Consider the following 17449-nt stretch of genomic DNA (forward strand, 5'->3'; position numbering starts at 1 on the left):
ATTAAGTCTTTAGTATGTCTGGTTTCCTAATAGATGTTGTTGTGTAAAAAGTGACTCCTTGTTTTGGCTCTCACATGACTGACTTACTTTTAGGTGACCATTTTAAAAAATCTCTTGCTGTCGAAGAATATTAAACTTCTTTAGCATTTTTTTTAAAAGCAATCTCCTCACTGACCAAGTTGCTGTTCTAATGTGGGTCAGCCATCTTAATGATATTATGAATCCAGTACACAGCTGAGAAACAGATTGTTCGTTTTCCAAGAATATCAAATGCATTTTACATTTTAGATTAGTGGCATATCCTGCCTAGATAACAATGACACTTATTCTGAGTGCCAAAGCCTGGATGTTGTGCTCAAATGGCATTCTGTTATCCTGAATGAAAACTCCATGAACAGCCTCCCTAGCACTAAGAAGATTAGCTGTATATAAATGTTTCAATTGAAATTAACTAACGGCATGATGCAGTACTCAGTATGCTAATGTAGAAAATCCTCTTGGTTTAATTGTGAGTTTACAGACTGTTTCCTTGTAGGCTCTTAAGTCATTATATAGAATGGATAAACAAAATTGGATTTTTGATTGGCGTATATCTAGCCTTTCTTAGGTTTTGGCCAGCCTGCTGTGTTTTTATAGCTGGTGCTTTGAATAAATTCAGCCAGGAGGTGTAAGCAATGTTCCCTAAATCCTTGTCTACACTGTGATTTTACAGACTACTAATTGTCAATACATATAGCTCTGCTAGTGATTGCACCAATACAAGTTGTAACTTAGGAAATGCACCTTGCTCTAAGAAAGATGTGATGGCTTTGTGTTAAAAATGTTTTTTCTTCATCTAGGCTACAGCTTCTGAATACTCATTGGGAACTTTTGGATCTGAAAACTTAGTGTAGGCTCAGGTTGATCAACAGGTAGAAAGGTGCAAAACAAAATCTCTTGTAGTACTTCTTATGTGGTATGGTCTCTCTCTTCTGTAAATTTGTTTCTTGTACTGATGCACATTTTACTTCAGCATATATTTACCTAATTGTTTTTTCCATCTGTACGACTATAGTCTATGAGCTGCACCCAGGCATCTAAAAATCATTTCAGCAATCACTTCCTGTCTTCAAAGACCATAAAAAAATTACTTGATTACTTGATAATGGATTTTTTTTTCTCCTGGCTTGCATGTTGGATTTTGGCCTTATCTAGGAAAAAATGTGTACCTGAGCATGAACTGATTCACTCTTTGCAGGTTAGTCTAAGCTGTGAAGCTTAAACTGATTAATAACTGCACAGACATTCTCTGTTAAATCAGGAAGTGCAGGCATGTGCCTGCAGTGGTTGAAACCAGAAGCCAGGGGGTGCTAGAGCATGCCTGCCAGCCACTGCCAAAGGGAAGGGTAGAGAAATGCCCTCCAAGACTCTTACCCCTCCCTGCTGGAGCAGAGGTGGCATGGCCAGGCACCAGCCTAGGGCTAGCACGACACAAGGGATGCCAGCCACCAGTCTGGGGGTAGAGTGGGGGGCAGAGCTGCTGCCAGACTGAGGAGTGGGTGTGGGGAAAACTCCTTTCTCTGAAGCAAGCATATATTGAACACAGCAATTTGCAAAGCATACAACAGGGAACTACCAAAAATCTTTGCCTAAGCTGAGATACTGAGATACAGCCCAGTAAAACACAGCATATACAACTTAATCTATCTTCAAATGTAAAGCAGGAAGACAAGAGAGAACAGTGCATAAGTCTTATTAAACCTGAGGGCAAAGTGTCTCCTGAGAGCCAGGCATTCAGAAATGTTTGTTTAGGTTTTACAGGTTCCGCTTTATAATGTATATGTATTTCTCTGCATTCTTTGGTCTGCAACTTCCAGCCAGAAGCTGTCTGCAACTTCCCTTAACTCCATCTCCAGCACATATGTGTGATGATTGTCAGGTCTTTGCCAACACTTCCCACCTCTTAGTCTGGTCCTGCAGGTCTTAGCTCTGGGATCACAGGTGCAGGTCTTGCCTCTCTCCCCTGCTCCAGGACCCCTGTGGAATTAATCCCCTCCCTGGCTGCAGGCAAGATGGACGGGGGGAGGAATTAACTCTGTCTTTGCCTCGCTGCAGGAAAGCTGTGGAGGTGTGTCTGGGACTGGCAAACAGGCTTTGCCAGCAGAGGGGAGAAGAGATAGAGGGAGGAATTTGCCTCGGGGGCCATGACAAGCCAGCATCTGGCTACGCCCCACACACAGGGGAGCAAAGGGGATGGGCCATTGCTGTTGTGGAGCAGAGCACCCCACCCAGCCCACAGAGCATGCCAGGATGCTGGGGGGGTCTCTGATTTAACTTAAACCAGCAAGGAGTCTGGGACAGACATTGCAAATAACTGGTTTGTGTCAAATCAGTTAAGTCTGATACTACATTCAACCATGTTTATCTCAAACCGGTTTTGGCCATTTTCAAACTGGTTTGTGTGCACTGAATGTCTGTTCTGTTACAGTTTTAAACCAGTTTCTGATCACTTAAAACAGTTTATGTGTAATCTGATCACTTAAACTGGTTTCTGTTCCTCAACTTCCTAGGCTAGGAGGTTGCAGGACAGAAGTGAGATTGGTGGGGAGCATAGAACTGATGTGATATGTAAGAGATGGAAAGGTCTAGGTGGTAAGGATAGTCAGAATTGAGTTTGTGGTTGGAAGGGGGTGTTGGGCAGATGTGTGGGCTGGGAATAGGTTGAATTGTTTGGTCAGGGAACAGGATGGGTCTAGAAGTGAAGGGACAAATGAATTGCTGGTCCAAACACAGTCCTGGGTGGTGGTGATATATAAACACTCTGAATAGTGTAGTATGGGAAAGGCAAAATCAACAGACCAAAACCATATTTTAGCTTGCTCATGTTCTAAAATAAAATTAGAAAAGAAAAAGGAAGGAGGGAGGTGGTGTGGGGTAGAATCCAACTCCTGAGCCACATCTGCAAGAGCAGGGGCATGCATTCACAACAGCATAAATAGTAGGAGCATAAATTTGCGCCACTGCTTTGTGCCACAGTACATGCCCCTGCCCATGTGCATTGCAGCAGGAAACATTGTCCCACTGCTCCATGTGCTGTGGGGGGAGTGGGTGAAGCTGGCTGGGGCACAGGGTGCCTCAGGTGGGGCTATCTAGCAGGCAGCCCCCATACAGAGGCACCCTGTACCCCAGCCAGCCTGAGAGCAGCATGTGGACACGGGAGACCAGGCCCAGGGCTCCCCCGTCTCCTCATGCTGCGGAGTTTCTGTGCTGAGGCACCCTGTGCCCCAGCCAGCTGCTCCCTAGCTGGCTGGGGTGTAGTGTGCCTCAAGATGGGGGAGCAGGCAACCCTAGGCTGGCTGCTCTTCTGAATCTTTCTGCCTCATCGTGGAGGCTGTGCTGTGGAGCCCCCATACTGAAGCACATAGAGCCCCTGTGGAGCAGCTGGCTGGGATGCAGTGTGCTTCAAGACAGGAGAGCAGTCAGCCCAGGGCTGGTAGCCAGCAGCCCAGGGCTCTGCAGTGCAGCCTCCGTGCTGAGGCATAAGGAAATTGGCCAAGGGCTGCCTGTTCCCCCGTCTCGAGGCACACTGAACCTCAGTCAGCTGCAGAGTGGCAGGGTGCCTCAGTGTGCGGGCTTTTTAGCATGTGAAGACATGGGAGCAGTCAGCCCTGGGCTGCCTGGTCCATCTCCACATTTGTCTTGGCACATGCTGCTTTGGCATGCTTTGCGCTGCTTTTTCTTCAGGGTTGTTTTTTGTTTGGTTGTTTTTTGGGTTTTTGTTACTGAGAAATCCCAGTAGCAAATTTGTCCTACTGCTGCACATTAGCAGTGCTGCACACAGTTTAACATGCAATGTGTGCAGTTTGTGGTGTCATTTAGGTTTATAGCAACGCAAACTGCATGTGGCTGCATGTCTGGATCTGGCCCTGATGTTTTGATCTCTTGAGGTGTGGCAATACTGGCAAGGCCTCTTATAAAAAGTAGGCACAATTTTAAACTGAATTGAGTTTTTTGAAGAGAATAAAAATGTCTGCTAGTTTAACCAAGAAGATAAACTTTACACTCAAGACAAAATGTACAATATTGTTGTGTAAACTTTGTGCTGAAAATGGCAAGGTTGGAAGTGATCTCCTACAAGAATGAAGGACATAGTCCAGCTATAACTTTGTAAAAGTGGTCTCCAATGCTCTTAAACCTCTCCCGTTATTCAGTAATGTAATTGTTGCAGTGAAAAGTAGCTGTTATGGAAGAACCAGCTCTTGCATGGAAAGGTGAACTCATGGTAGCTAACGCCAATTTCATGGAGGGCTTTGAATACTGGGAGTGAAACTGTATACTGGAGTGTGCCTAGGAGGCATTTTTGATTTGATGTGCATTATATGGGGGTGAAGGGAAATTGGGGAGAATCACTTTGAAATAAAAATCAGATTGGTTTGTATTGTAAGTCTATGAAACCATCTGTATCACACTTATTAGAACCTGCTTCTCTGGGACATATTGGATTTTTGATCAAGGGAATTGGATTATCACATATCTTTCAAAAACTGTTATGGAATCTTCAGTTCCCCCGGAAGCATCGTTTAGTTTAACATATTATAAGAGCTTAACCCAAGGCAAAAGTTTAATGTCATCTCTGTGTCTACCAACAGTTTAAGAGAATGACTTGCTGTATATTTCAATGTGCAGAGTAGCAATGGATACACATTGTGTTGTCTTAGCTCTTCAATATGAACTCTCTTTCTCTCCGTGAGGGTGGGTGCAAAGTCGTGGTGGGCAGAGCTCAGTGGTTGGTTCCAGTGGTTTAAGTCAGCATGTTCTTGTTATAGGAAATTGAGAGCCAGTGGGATAATTTTTAAACAGTGCAGATGTTTAATGATAGGTTTCAGCAAACTTACAAACTCCTCAGCTATGCAGTCCAAAATTAGAGCCAGACGTCGTGGAAAGTTATTTATGTATATTACATAGTATATTTTAAAGAAATATTTAAAATTGCCAATGGAAGCTAAATTCTGCAATACATGAAGTCATTCTTAAAGTCTGAATCCTAAAATGGTTCAGATTTGTGTTTGATATATCATTTGTAACTACATGCATACATGGGAGAGCATATGTTTATGCTGGGGTGGGTAGGTATTCATAGGCTTATATACAGAGAAAATACTGTTGTTCATTTAATGTTGCATTCAAAGTGTGTTGCATCTCTGGTACAAGTCTGAAATAAAACTTTTGGATTTTCTCTTTCAGAATCGTAATGAAATAAAAAATGGAGCTATCCTTCGATTAACAACCTCTCCAGTAAGTTACCTTTCCATTCCCTGTCCTTTGGCTCTTCCTTAGTGCTGTTTGGTTCAGGGATTCATTGTAACCTTGGGGTTGTCCAGGGAAAATTGCAATGAATTTAAGTTTGTTTTTTTTTTAAATTGAGAGCCTAAAAACAGTAGTTCTCTACCTTTTTGGGGGCCTGACTCAGAAAATGGTGTGAAATAGTGCCCTGTGACCACCATGTGCCATGGTCCATCTGGAAGGGACTGTGGGAGTTTGGCCACGGAATTTTTTTTTCTTTAGCCATGAAGGAAACAAACCTGTACATGAAGCTAGCAGAATAACATGCAGTTGGTTCTCTTTTTCTGGGTGTTTAGCCTTTTTAGCCTTGTATCGTGCACCTCTCCAAGGTATTTGAGCTTCCAAGATCTGTTAAGTTAATACTGCAGGCTCCATCAGAAACATTCCCTCTGTTCACAGCTGGGAAGGAGGGCAGGAGGACTGAATGCAATGATGGTGGAGTGATGAGGGAGGAAGGTAGATTGAGAGAGCTGTTCCTTAGCTCCCTTGCCTTCCTTGCTTTGACCTTGTGAGAGTGAGATTTTTGTCTTATTTAACATACTTCAGTGTCTCAAATGATGGGGTTGACCCTTGATACTTCGGCACAGAAACTCTTTATCTATTCTTTTTTTTTCCTTTCTGGGAGCAGGAGAATAGATTGAGAGATATGTAGAGCAAACTTTGTATTGTACACCTGTGCCACAGATACAATACTTAGCACATTGCTAGAGCTGATGAGACATTTTCACTTTGTTTTCCTGTTTTGGATCTGGATGAAACTGAGAATGTCTACAAAAAAGAAAAAAAAATTGGAAGTGGGGATGGAGGGGGGAAGGAAGTCCTGAGAGAGACCCCACTGAGAATAGATTTCATAGACATCAGGGCTGGAAGGGACCTCGGGAGATCGAGTCCAGCCCCCTGCCCAAAGGGCAGGAAGTCAGCTGGGGTCATAGGATCCCAGCAAGATAAGCATCCAATTTACTCTTGAAGGTGTTCAATGTAGGTGCTTGAACCACCTCCGATGGCAGACAGTTCCAGACCTTGGGGGCTCGGACAGTAAAGAAATTCTTCCTTATGTCCAGCCTGAAACGGTCTTGCAGGAGTTTGTGACCGTTCGACCTCGTCATTCCTTGGGGCGCTCTGGTGAACAAATGTTCCCCCAGATCCTGGTGGTCACCCCTGATAAACTTATAGGTGGCCATCAGATCACTCCTGAGCCTGCTTTTCCAGGCTAAAGAGTCCCATGGCTCTCAGCCTATCATCATAAGATCTGTTTTCCTGACCTCTGATCACATGCGTGGCTCTCCTCTGGACTCTCTCAAGCTTCTCCACATCCTTTTTGAATTGTGGAGCCCAAAACTGGACGCAGTACTCCAGCTGCGGCCTCACCAAGCCTGAATACAAGGGGAGAATGACGTCCCGGGATTTGCTCGAGAAGCATCTATGGATGCACGCCAGCATTTTGGTCGCTTTACTAGCCGAAGCATCGCATTGGAGGCTCATGTTCATCTTGTGGTCAATGATGACCCCCAAGTCTTTCTTCTGTAGTGCTAACCAACGTAGCACTGCCGAGCCTATAAGGGTGCTGCAGGTTTTTCCTCCCAAGGTGGAGAACCTTGCATTTAATCGGTGTTAAACACCATCAGGTTCTCATCTGCCCATTTGCTGAGCTTGTCCAGGTCAGCCTGGATCACCCGCCTATCTTCTGGCGTGGATGCTTTGCCCCAAAGTTTGGTGTCATCGGCGAACTCCATTCCTGACTCCAATGTCCACATCATTAATGAAGATGTTGAACAGTATGGGCCCAAGGACAGAGCCTTGAGGGACCCCACTGGTCACAGGGCACCACAATGAGTGACTGCCATCAATTACAACCCTCTGGGTCCGACCACGGAGCCAGTTTCCCAGCCAGCAGATCATGGTGGAGCCAAGGCCGCAACTGGGCAGTTTGGCCAAGAGTTGATCATGGGATACCAGATCAAAAGCTTTTTTGAAGTCAAGATATATGACATCAATCTCTTCTCCCTTGTCCAGGTGATAGGTCACCTGGTCATAGAAGGAAACGAGATTGGTCAAACAAGACCTACCCACAACAAACCCATGCTGGCTATCCCTTAGGATGTTAGCCTGGGCCAGTCCATCAAGGATGGCCTCCTTAATAAACTTTTCTAAGATCTTCCCCAGGATAGAAGTCAGGCTAATGGGCCTGTAGTTAGCCGGATCCACTCTCCTCCCTTTCTTGAAGATCGGCACCACATTGGCCTTCTTCCAGTCTTCGGGCACTACACTAGAGCGCCAGGAGTTTTCAAAGACCCATGCCAGGGGCTGGGCTATGACGCTCGCCAGCTCCTTGAGTACCCTGGGGTGCAGATTGTCAGGGCCAGCTGACTTGAAGGTATCCAGCTTTTCAAGATGTTCCTTCACGAGGTCAGCATTTATGGAGGGTAGGGGATCCCCATCACCCGGATCTCCCTGTCCCATAGCAGGCATGGGCGTCCCATGGGACTGATGAAAGACTGACGCAAAGTACCTATTTAATAGGTTGGCTTTTTCCTGGGCATCAGTTGTCAGTTGCCCCATCTGGTTTAGCAGGGGTCCAACATTGCCCTTGCTTTTCCTCCGGTTCCCTACATATCTGAAAAAGGACTTTTTGTTGTCCTTGATGCTTGAAGCTAGTTGGAGTTCAGTTGCAGCCTTGGCTTTCCTGGTTTGCTCCCTGCAGGATCGGACCAGCGCAGAATAATCCTCCTTGGAGGTGAATCCCGTCCTCCATCCTTTGTAGGCTTTCCTTTTTAGCCGTAGGAGGTCCGCTAGGTCCCTGGAGAGCCAGGAGGGCTGCTGTGCCTTCTTGCTGCCTTTCCTCCGTGTTGGAAGAGATTTAGCTTGTGCATTGAGGATCGCTTCCTTGAGAAGCAACCACTCTTCTTGAACTCCCCTCTCCCTGGGGTCATGGTCCCTAAGGGCCTGACTGACAAGCCTCTTGAGCTTGTCAGAGTCGGCTTTTCTGAAGTCAAGGACTTCTGTGTTGCTGACTGACTTGCCAGCTTTATGGCGGATGGTGAAGGTGATCAGCTCGTGGTCGCTGTCACCCAGCTTCCCATCCATCACTAGGTTGCCGATTAGGTTGTCCCCCTAGCCAGTACCAGGTCGAGCAGCGCTTTGCCTCTCGTTGGCCCATAGACTTCTTGAGTCAGGTAGAGGTCATCCACACACGAGAGAAAGCTTTGCGACCGCTCGGATTTTGCTGAGTGATCTTGCCACGAGATGTCCGGGTAATTGAAGTCACCCATGACAACCAAGGTTCTGGAGCAAGCGGCCTCAGTCAGTTCTCGGGCGAACTCCTGGTCAAGCTCAGGACTTTGAGTGGAAGGTCTGTAGTAGACTCCCACCGTTGTGTCCCCTGTGCCGTATTCCCCACGAATTTTTACCCAGAGGATCTCTAGCTGTCCAAGCTGGTCGCCAACATCAGCTTGCAGGGACATGTAGCTTTCCTTCACATAGAGAGCTACACCCCCGCCCCTTTTGTTAACACGATCCCTCCTGTATAGGGTATAGCCCTCTATACCCATGGTCCAGTCATGGGTGGAGTCCCACCAGGTCTCTGTTATCCCAATGACGTCATAATTCTTTGCACTGAGCAGGAGGATGAGCTCCTCCTGCTTGTTGCCCAGACTCCTGGCATTAGTGTACAGGCAGGCAAGTGTCCCCTTTGGGGCTCTTGCCTTGCCCACAGATTGTGCCAGGGCTGGGGCAGTGCCTTGGTCTGCTGGCTTTGCAAGGGTTGCTCAGTGGGCCAGCAGTGGCAGTAGTCCCCCCATCCCCCAGGGGGCTTAGTTTAAAGCCCGGTGGAGCAGGTCAGCCAGCCAGGGGGGAGAGGTGGAGGCCATCTCTTCCCAGCAGCTCGCTGCCTCTCTCGCCAAAGAGCAGGCTGTGGTCATGGAAGCCAAAGCCTTCCCGATGACACCAGCTCCACAGTCTTTGGTTCACTACATGGATCCTCCTCTCCCTCCTCAGCCCATAGCCCGAGACTGGGAGGATTGACGAAAACACTACCTGAGCTCCCAGACCCCTAAGCCCCGCTCCCAAATCCCTGTAGCGCCTCATGACCTGGCTGGGGGTGCTCCGAGCCATGTCATTGGTGCCCATGTGAATAAGGAGCATGGGATAGTGGTCTGTGGGCCGGAGGAGCTCAGGGATCCTCTCTGCAATGTCTCGGATGCGGGCCCCTGGGAAGCAGCAGACTTCCTGGTCTAAGGGGTCGGGGCGGCAGATTGCCCCCTCAGTGCCCCGCAGTATGGAGTCTCCTACAACAAACACCTTTTGTTTTGTCTTGGGGAGAGCGGGGGCAGTAGCTGTGGTTGAGCCTGGTTTGCCTGCGGGAGCCGGCAACTGAGCAGGCTCTGCTGGGGCTGCAAGAGGTGTGAACCTGTTGCTAAGCTCCGGCGAGGGAGGGGCCTTGGTGCGGTGGGCCTTGAGGCCCTTGACCACCTTGGTCCATGCCCCTGACTGGGCAGAGCGGGAGGTCCCAGAGTCCTCCTTAGTCCTGGAGGGAGACAGTGCTCTACCCTGCGGCACCCGGGGGAGCAGGGCCTGGAAGTAGGAGTCTATCTCCTGCTCGCAGTCCCTTATGGCACGCAGTCTCTGGACTGTGGCCTGGAGCTCCTCCAGCTGGCGCGCCAGAGACCCCAGTAGGGAGCAGACCCCGCAATGGGAGGTGGCCATGCTCCCGGGCCCCAGAGCCTGAAAAAGGGACAGGCAGCCCCCGCAGCCAAGAGCCAGGGGCTCCGTCTGCGTGGAGCCTGGAACCATGGGCTCCGTCTGGGCAGCCGTCTCTGAGGTGCCCAGTGGGGGGGCCACAGATCCTGAGGGGAGCCTCGGGGTGCGGCGCGTGCCCATCCGTGTCATGCCTCTGGTAGGCTGGCTACGGCTGGGACTGACTATTCTGGGGGTTCGCAGGCAGGGTCTTGTGCCCTCCCACGCCCAGACAGAATAGTCTGTGGACAGCTAATTAGGGCACTTGCATTGGATGTGAGAGAATCAGGTTCGACTGCCACTTGCAAGTCATTCCAGGTGAGTACTCTAACCACTGGGTGTGAGCTGTTCTGCTGAGTGAAAATACCTGTTTTGGATCCCAAAATTCTATCCTAACCCTTAGAATTTCCTGGTACGTTTGCTATCTATTCTAGGCTGTGGACTGGCTTTCATTTCTAGTGATGGAAAACTTCTACCATTAGAAATTCTTCCAAGACAGGAATCTGTACAGGCATTCAGCCTGCATCCATCCCCTCTTCCCTGCTCCTCACACCTTTCCAAGACTGGGGTTGTCTTGGTCTGGGGAAAGCATGGGAAGCAGTGACTGCTGCTGTCCTCCCAGTGGGGCAAATCCTTCCTCTTGCCTGCTCTTCAGACTGGGGACTCCAGGCTGGAGAGCTGACAGAGAAGCAGCCAGCTGCTCCTTTGCTCACTTCCTAGTGGTACCTCAGCAGGGTAGCAAGGGGAAGCCAGCTGGGGCTAGAAACCAGGCTTGGTGACAGCCTCTCCAAGCCTGATTTGCAGTCCCCAGGCTTTGCAGTCTGACCTCCTACTGCCCAGGTATGTGGTAAAGGCAACAGAAAGGGTTGGCAAAGCCCATTCCCACGTCTTTTCCCAAACTGGTGACTGTTTGGTTTAGAAAGGGATGGGGAACACTGGCTGCTTCTCCCATCTTCTCCCAGACCAGTCCAAGGAAGGAAGAAGAGCAACAGGGCAAAGCCCCCAGCATGCTCCTCAAACCGAGCAATCCCTGGTTTGAGGTATTATTGCTCCCATCCCTTGTTGGGGCTGATCAAGAGAGGCATATAAGCATTCACTCTTGAGAAAGAAACTCTCCCTCGAGATATCTTTCAGGTTGAGACCAGAAGATCTTTCTCCCGCAAAGGGCATGTTTCCCATAGGGGAAATTCAGTGAACACTTGTATGCTTCTCATTTCTACCAGGAGAGTGATGATTCTCTCAGTAGAAATGCAATGCCTGTACATGGCTTTTGTCTTGACTAATTAGCATTTCCTGACACGTGAAAAAAATTATCCAAAAATTCCTGACTAGTTTTTCATGTTCCATACAGCTAAAAATGCCGAAGTCTTTCCAAATGTAATTTAAAATAGTTGCCAGCAGGCTGGCATGAAACTGTTAAATGGAAAGGGATGTAAACCATTTGTTGGCTGATAGGAATAGTGAGATGACTGTTAGGATGTGGTCTTTTCTGTGGATACCTTGAATCATGTAGGGACTGTGGACTTGCTTGTGGTCTGTTTAACTGTAATTTTACTGTTTTTTAACTACAATATGTCGTTCATTTGAGCAGAGCAGCTGCTTTTAACTCCAGGTGAAAGTTGTGGGTCTTTTATCCCTACAGCCAAACTGCTTTTGTGGGAGTGACATTGAAGATTCCTTTAAATTAAGACTAGAAATCTTACATACTGACTACCAATTTTCTTTTTATTTTAATTGCCGCAATTTTTAGTTTACTTGTTTTATACTTGTGTGTGTGTGTGGGGGGGGGGGGGGTCTGTAACCTGAAGATGTACATAGCCTTTTCCCTAATTCATTGTACCATTACCATTACTTACAGCATGTTGCTAAATCATTATAAATGCATTCTATTAGAGATTTTTAACTTGTCTATTTTATATTTCATTCAGTTGGAACTTTGCAAATACAAGTTATCAGAGCTGTTGTGAATTTGACCTGCTTCTTTGTTTCCTTAGATCTGTTCACTAAGTGCGTGTGATTCTTTGAAGGGCTGTTTTTCTAAACAATGTTGTGGGTTTTTTCCTCCCCCACTCTTTAAAACACTTGTGTGCACACATATTCTGTTTCCTAGGTTACTTGAGTGTAGATTGGATTTCTTGCATATAAACTTTGCTCTCATCCCAGCTTTCTTATTTATTTTTACCTTGATATTACCTTTCTCAGCAAATCTTTGTAGATGCCATATAAAATTTTTGCCATTTTCCATGACCCGTTTTTTCCCTCATGACTCCCTTTGTGTTCCAGTGGAGCTCGTAATCTCTGTTTTGTCTACCATTTGTCTCTTTTATGTCTCTTCCCACATATTTGAGACCTGAAATGTCACTTTGTCAGATATTGACCATTCTCAGGTGTTTCTTCCCTTATGATTGGCAAGTAGGTTGATGAATGAATTGTAATCTTTGTATAATGTCAGAATATTTCTGAAGACAAGATGTTTATCCTTGCAGCAAGCCTAATTACCTGTAGTCTTTGTAAATGATGATTCATATATTTTATGGGATGGATCCTGAAAAATCATGTTCTAATGATGAACCCTTCCAAAAGGTGGGGGAAATAGTAATAGCACTCAGTTTAAGTAACTACTTTAGTATGTTTTTGGCCTGAATTATTTGCAAACAATTGGACATCTGTGTATTTGTTTGTTCAAAATTATGAAACAGTTTTTTTATAAAAACAGGGCTTGCTCATGAACAATAGTTGGTATAGATTTTAGTATTTGTTTTAATCCTGTGCTAGTCGTGATGTACGATTAACAGCTTTTCTCATGTGGTGTATTTTTGGCTCCCTGAAGAAGATTTGAAGAGTCCTGAACTTGCAAAATTGCTTTCAACCTGGCTATATTAACATTAATATTCTAAATGCACATAAGAATACATGTCCACATGTATTTATAATAATTTGGCATTTCCATGAGTGTTTTTACAAATGCAAACAACATTTACTTTGATTTGCACAAATTTTTCATAAAAATTAAAAAGGTTTCTTGACCTTTTTGCCCATGTGCAGTCCTTAATCATGTGTGTAGGCCCAATGTTTTTGCAGGGATGACTTAAGGCCCTCCTCATACATACTTGTTTTGATTGGGGTTATTGCCAAAGTAATAAAGTTAAGTACCTGCATATAGGTTTGCAGATCAAGGCTTCAGATTGTATGATTTAATAACGAACTAATTATTTAAAGGCAGCTATACTGGCAATTGTGATTAACTATCATAATATGCAATACACTACTTTTGTGTGTCTGCCTGCATATGATGAATGGATAGAGGTTTGTCTTAGGGTTAAGGTAAAAGCTTCATTTTCAAGTCTTTAAGGCAGGGGTGGGCAAAATGTGGTCCGAGGGCTGGATGTGGCCCGCCAGGCCATTCTATCTGGCCTGCGGGGCCCCTAAAAAATGTAGAAAATTAATATTTATCTGCCCCTGGCTGCCTGTCATGTGGCCTTCAATGCCTTCCTAAAACTCAGTAAGCAGCCCTCTGCCCAAAACAATTGCCCGCCCGTGCTCTAATAAAATTAAATCTTACAGAAATAAAACCTCTTGGGGTGCGTCCAGATGAGTGCACACGTGCCTCTTGCCCCATCTCAAACCCCTTTGAGACAAGTCAAGAGGCACATGTGGGAATGAAAAAATGTTCCCTGAGCTGCAAGTTTGGGGTGGGATGGAGTTCCACATTGCTTTAACACTGCAGTTATACCAATAAAACATTGCCCAACTGATAGCTGTCTCTGTCTTGTGCTCTCTCTCTCTTTATAGTGGTCTTTTGTTTTAATTGTGGAGGAACATGGATTTCGGGTATTTTACAGTGACTGGTATTTTTTTTAACAGGGCCTTTTCAGTTTTCCAATAGGGAAACACCAGAATTGATGCTAGGGAGGCCAGTAGCAGGACCCTGCCTGCTCAGAGTTGGCACCGTGGACCCAGCTGGAGGTGGCTGACCTCCTGGCCAGATAGGGCCAGGAGGACACACTTTGACAGTTCAAATCAGACCACCATGCCCAGAACATTTTCTGGGTGATAGCTGTCCAGATGGCCAGGCAGGGGGCACACATGGCAGTAGTGCTGCACAGAGGCCAATTCTGCAGCCACAGCCCACTGGCAGCTGGCCCAGAGAGGCGGATGCCTCTACTGGCTGTACAGTCTCCATCCAGGTCTGGCAGGTGCGCAGCAGGTCACAGCCAGGCAGCAGCCCCCACTGCCAGACTGCTGCAGTGGGTAAAGGGTGCAGGGAACTATTGGCTGCTTCAGCAGTCCAGCTGGCACAAGGGGTAGTGTCCCCAAGTACCAATTGGCTGGGCCCCAGAAGCTCCTGAGAGTGAGTAGCCCTGAACTACTTGCCAGGGCAGGTTTTTGTACTGCTGGGGACAGCACAGATACTGTCCCCGGGCTCTAGCTCCCCCTGGCTGAAGGTCTGAGAGAAGCCAGGCAGGGTTATTTTGCCCCAAATGGCACCATTTGCTCCACACCAAAGTGCACATCCAAGCACGTGCGCTGAAGCAAAAAGCCCCAGCTCAAATTTGCGCCACTTCTATTTAAGCTGCTGCAAGTGCACGTGCTTGCAGGTGTGGATGCGCCCTCGGTGTGTGTTTAATAAATGTAAAAAAAGGTGGTTACTGAAATGCCTTTAAGCACACATATTCTTTTCTGTGCTAATGAGCTACTTCTTCAATGCTTCTACCCTCTCATTCACTGTGTGACCTTGATCTAATCTTTTCTCTTCCACCTCAGTTTTTTCCTTTTAAAAACTATAAAATTATGAATATCACAGGTCTGCTTTGTGGATTATGTTTATATAGGTTGCTGTATGTATACATTCTGATTGCTAGCTATTATTATAAAAAATCTTAACCATTTTGTTAATGCTGATGCAAACTGAAATAGAATCTCACTGCTTGGTTAGCATAAGGTGCCAGTCAGTCTTATGTCAATTGTTGGACCTATTTTGCATATAGTAAAAATGAGATGGGATGTCCAATCAATTAGTCTTTTCTGGAGTGAATTGCGGTTGGGTAACTGATGAAGTAGTAGCATTAACACTAAATTTTCTTGCTTGGTTAGTTCATGTATTAGTCCTTAATGACCTATACACAACTTTGTTCCGGGGAGGTGAGCCATTCAGATTTTATTTTTTTAGATGGACATGATGCATCTAAATTTATCTGGGTAATATGCTGAAATCACATTTTACTTAATTCTTTAAAGGTTATGTCTTGAAAGACAAAGGGTAAAATTCTGACCCAGTTGAGTTCAGTGAGCATTTTCACAGTTGGGTCAAGGATTTCACCTCAAACCTGTTAGCATGTGACACTGTTTACAAAATTCTATTTCCAAGCCCAGCAGTCTTCATCTTCCTCTTCTATACAGATGTGTATTCATTATTATATGGTAAGTAAAGAATTCTTTGCTAGAGGAATGAGGATTTGGGCTCTGTACAGTAATGCTGTTTATCTGTGGCAGTCACTGGAGTCTTTTGTAGGATAACTTCAAGGTTCCTAACCTCTAAAGGGTTGAAAGGTTTTCTCTGCAACCACCCATCTTGAACTTAAATTGGTTCGTTTCTTTCTTTTAATCAGACTACCCTGTCAAGCTACCCCTCTTTTTAAGTATCACAGTTCAGACAGAGCAGCCTTTCCCGGCTGTCCTTGGAACAAGTCAGCCAAAACTGAAGAGGCATTTTAGGACTCTTGAAGGCCTTTTGAAATACTTAAGCTTTGACAAAGAACATCTTACCAGCTTCCTGTCCTTTCTTAAATTGGGAAGTTTATTTTTTTATTTATTTTTTTTACAATCCCCACTTAATTTTAAAAGCATTATTCTTGCTAATTCCCCTCATTATGTTTCCCAGTCAGAAAGGATTTATTTTTTGTTCCTACCTAGATGGTATTTTAATAAGAGCAGACCTGGCAGCCAGCTGTACTATTCTTTAATGAGTTGTGTTCTCTACTGTCCATCCACTGATGGATTATAAATCATTAAAAGAACTCACTGGTTACCACTCAGAGAATGCATCATCTGGGTTTCATTTTTTTAATACATTCATAAGCGAGACTCTACATTCCATAAGCACATATGAGCACTATGGCAACAAGAGCTAGGAGATTTGCAGAGAGTGCATGGGAAGTGTTTTCCAACAGGCACATAATGACAGTGGCCAGCATTACCTTTGGCAGGGTGCCATGTGAGACAAACACCAATATTTTTTACAAGAAAAATATTTTATAGAATCATAGAAAATTAGGGTTGGAAGGGACCTCAGGAGGTCATATAGTAGATGTTCCTGCTCAAAGCAGGACCATCTCCAACTAGATCATCAAAGCAAGACCATCCCCAACAAAGGCTTTGTCTAGTCAGGTGTTACAAAAGGTGTTACAAAACTCCAAGGATGGAGATTCCACAATCTCTCTGGGTAATCTGTTCTAATACCTACCTTCGTGGTGAGAATACTTTTTCTTAATATCTAACCTAAACTTCCCTTACTGCAACTTAAGACCATTGGTCCTTGTTTTGTTATTTGCTGAGAACTATCTGGTTCCATCCTCTTTGTAACCACCATTCAGATCACTGAAGGCTGTTATTAACGCTCCAGATGTGGCCTCGCCAGTGCTGAATAGAGGGTAATCATCCCTTCCCTTGATCTTCTGGCAACACTCGTACTGATGAAGCCCAGTATGCTGTTAGCTTTCTTCGCAACAAGGGCACGCTGTTTCCTAATATTCAGCTTATTCCACTGTATTATTTAGTCCACTATAACCCCTAGGTGCTTTTTTGTGGAGCTGCTGCCTAGCCAATAGTCCCAAGCCTATACCGTTGCTTGGGATTGTTCTGTCCTAAGTGTAGGACTTTTCGCTTGTCCTTGTTGAACTTCATAAGATTTCTTTTGGTCTGAACATCTAATTTATTGAGGTCTCTCTGAGTGCTAGCCCTACCCTCTATTGTATCTACTGTTCCCCCTAGGTTGGTGCTGAGGGTGCACTCCATCCTATCTTCCAGGTCGTTGATGAAAATATTAATCAAAACTGGCTCCAGAACTGAGCCTGCGGGCACTTGATACCAGCTGCCAACTCAACATCGAGCCCTTTGAGCTTGATGATCCCCAGTTTTCTATCCACCTTGCAGTCCATTCTTCCTTAGTTTGTTTGTGAGAATGTTTTGGGAGACTGTATCAGAAGGCTTGCTAAAGTCAATGTATATCACATCCACAGATGTTTCTGGATCCACAGAGGCAGTCATCTTGTCATAGAAGGCAATCAGGTTGGTTAGTCATGAATGATTTGTTCTTATTCACCTTCTTCTTCTCCAAGTGCTTAGAAACAGATTCTTTGATGAACTGCTCCATAATTTTTCCAGGGACTGAGGTGAG

At 45.6% G+C, this 17449-nt stretch overlaps 1 protein-coding gene across 3 annotated transcripts in view; it reads left to right on the forward strand.

Annotated features, from left to right (window-relative positions):
- ELMO1 (engulfment and cell motility 1) overlaps window positions 1-17449 on the forward strand; it is a 450632-nt gene that overhangs the window by 117178 nt on the left and 316005 nt on the right. For all 3 annotated transcript variants that reach the window (XM_090050152.1, XM_090050153.1, XM_090050154.1), the window contains one exon: window positions 5224-5274. In XM_090050152.1, coding sequence (XP_089906278.1) covers window positions 5224-5274 — 51 coding nt within the window. The remainder of the gene's footprint in view (window positions 1-5223; window positions 5275-17449) is intronic.

This window comes from Crocodylus siamensis, chromosome 5 (assembly GCF_052110815.1).
Source record: "Crocodylus siamensis isolate JL-2025a chromosome 5, ASM5211081v1, whole genome shotgun sequence".
NCBI classification, from domain to species: domain Eukaryota; kingdom Metazoa; phylum Chordata; order Crocodylia; family Crocodylidae; genus Crocodylus; species Crocodylus siamensis.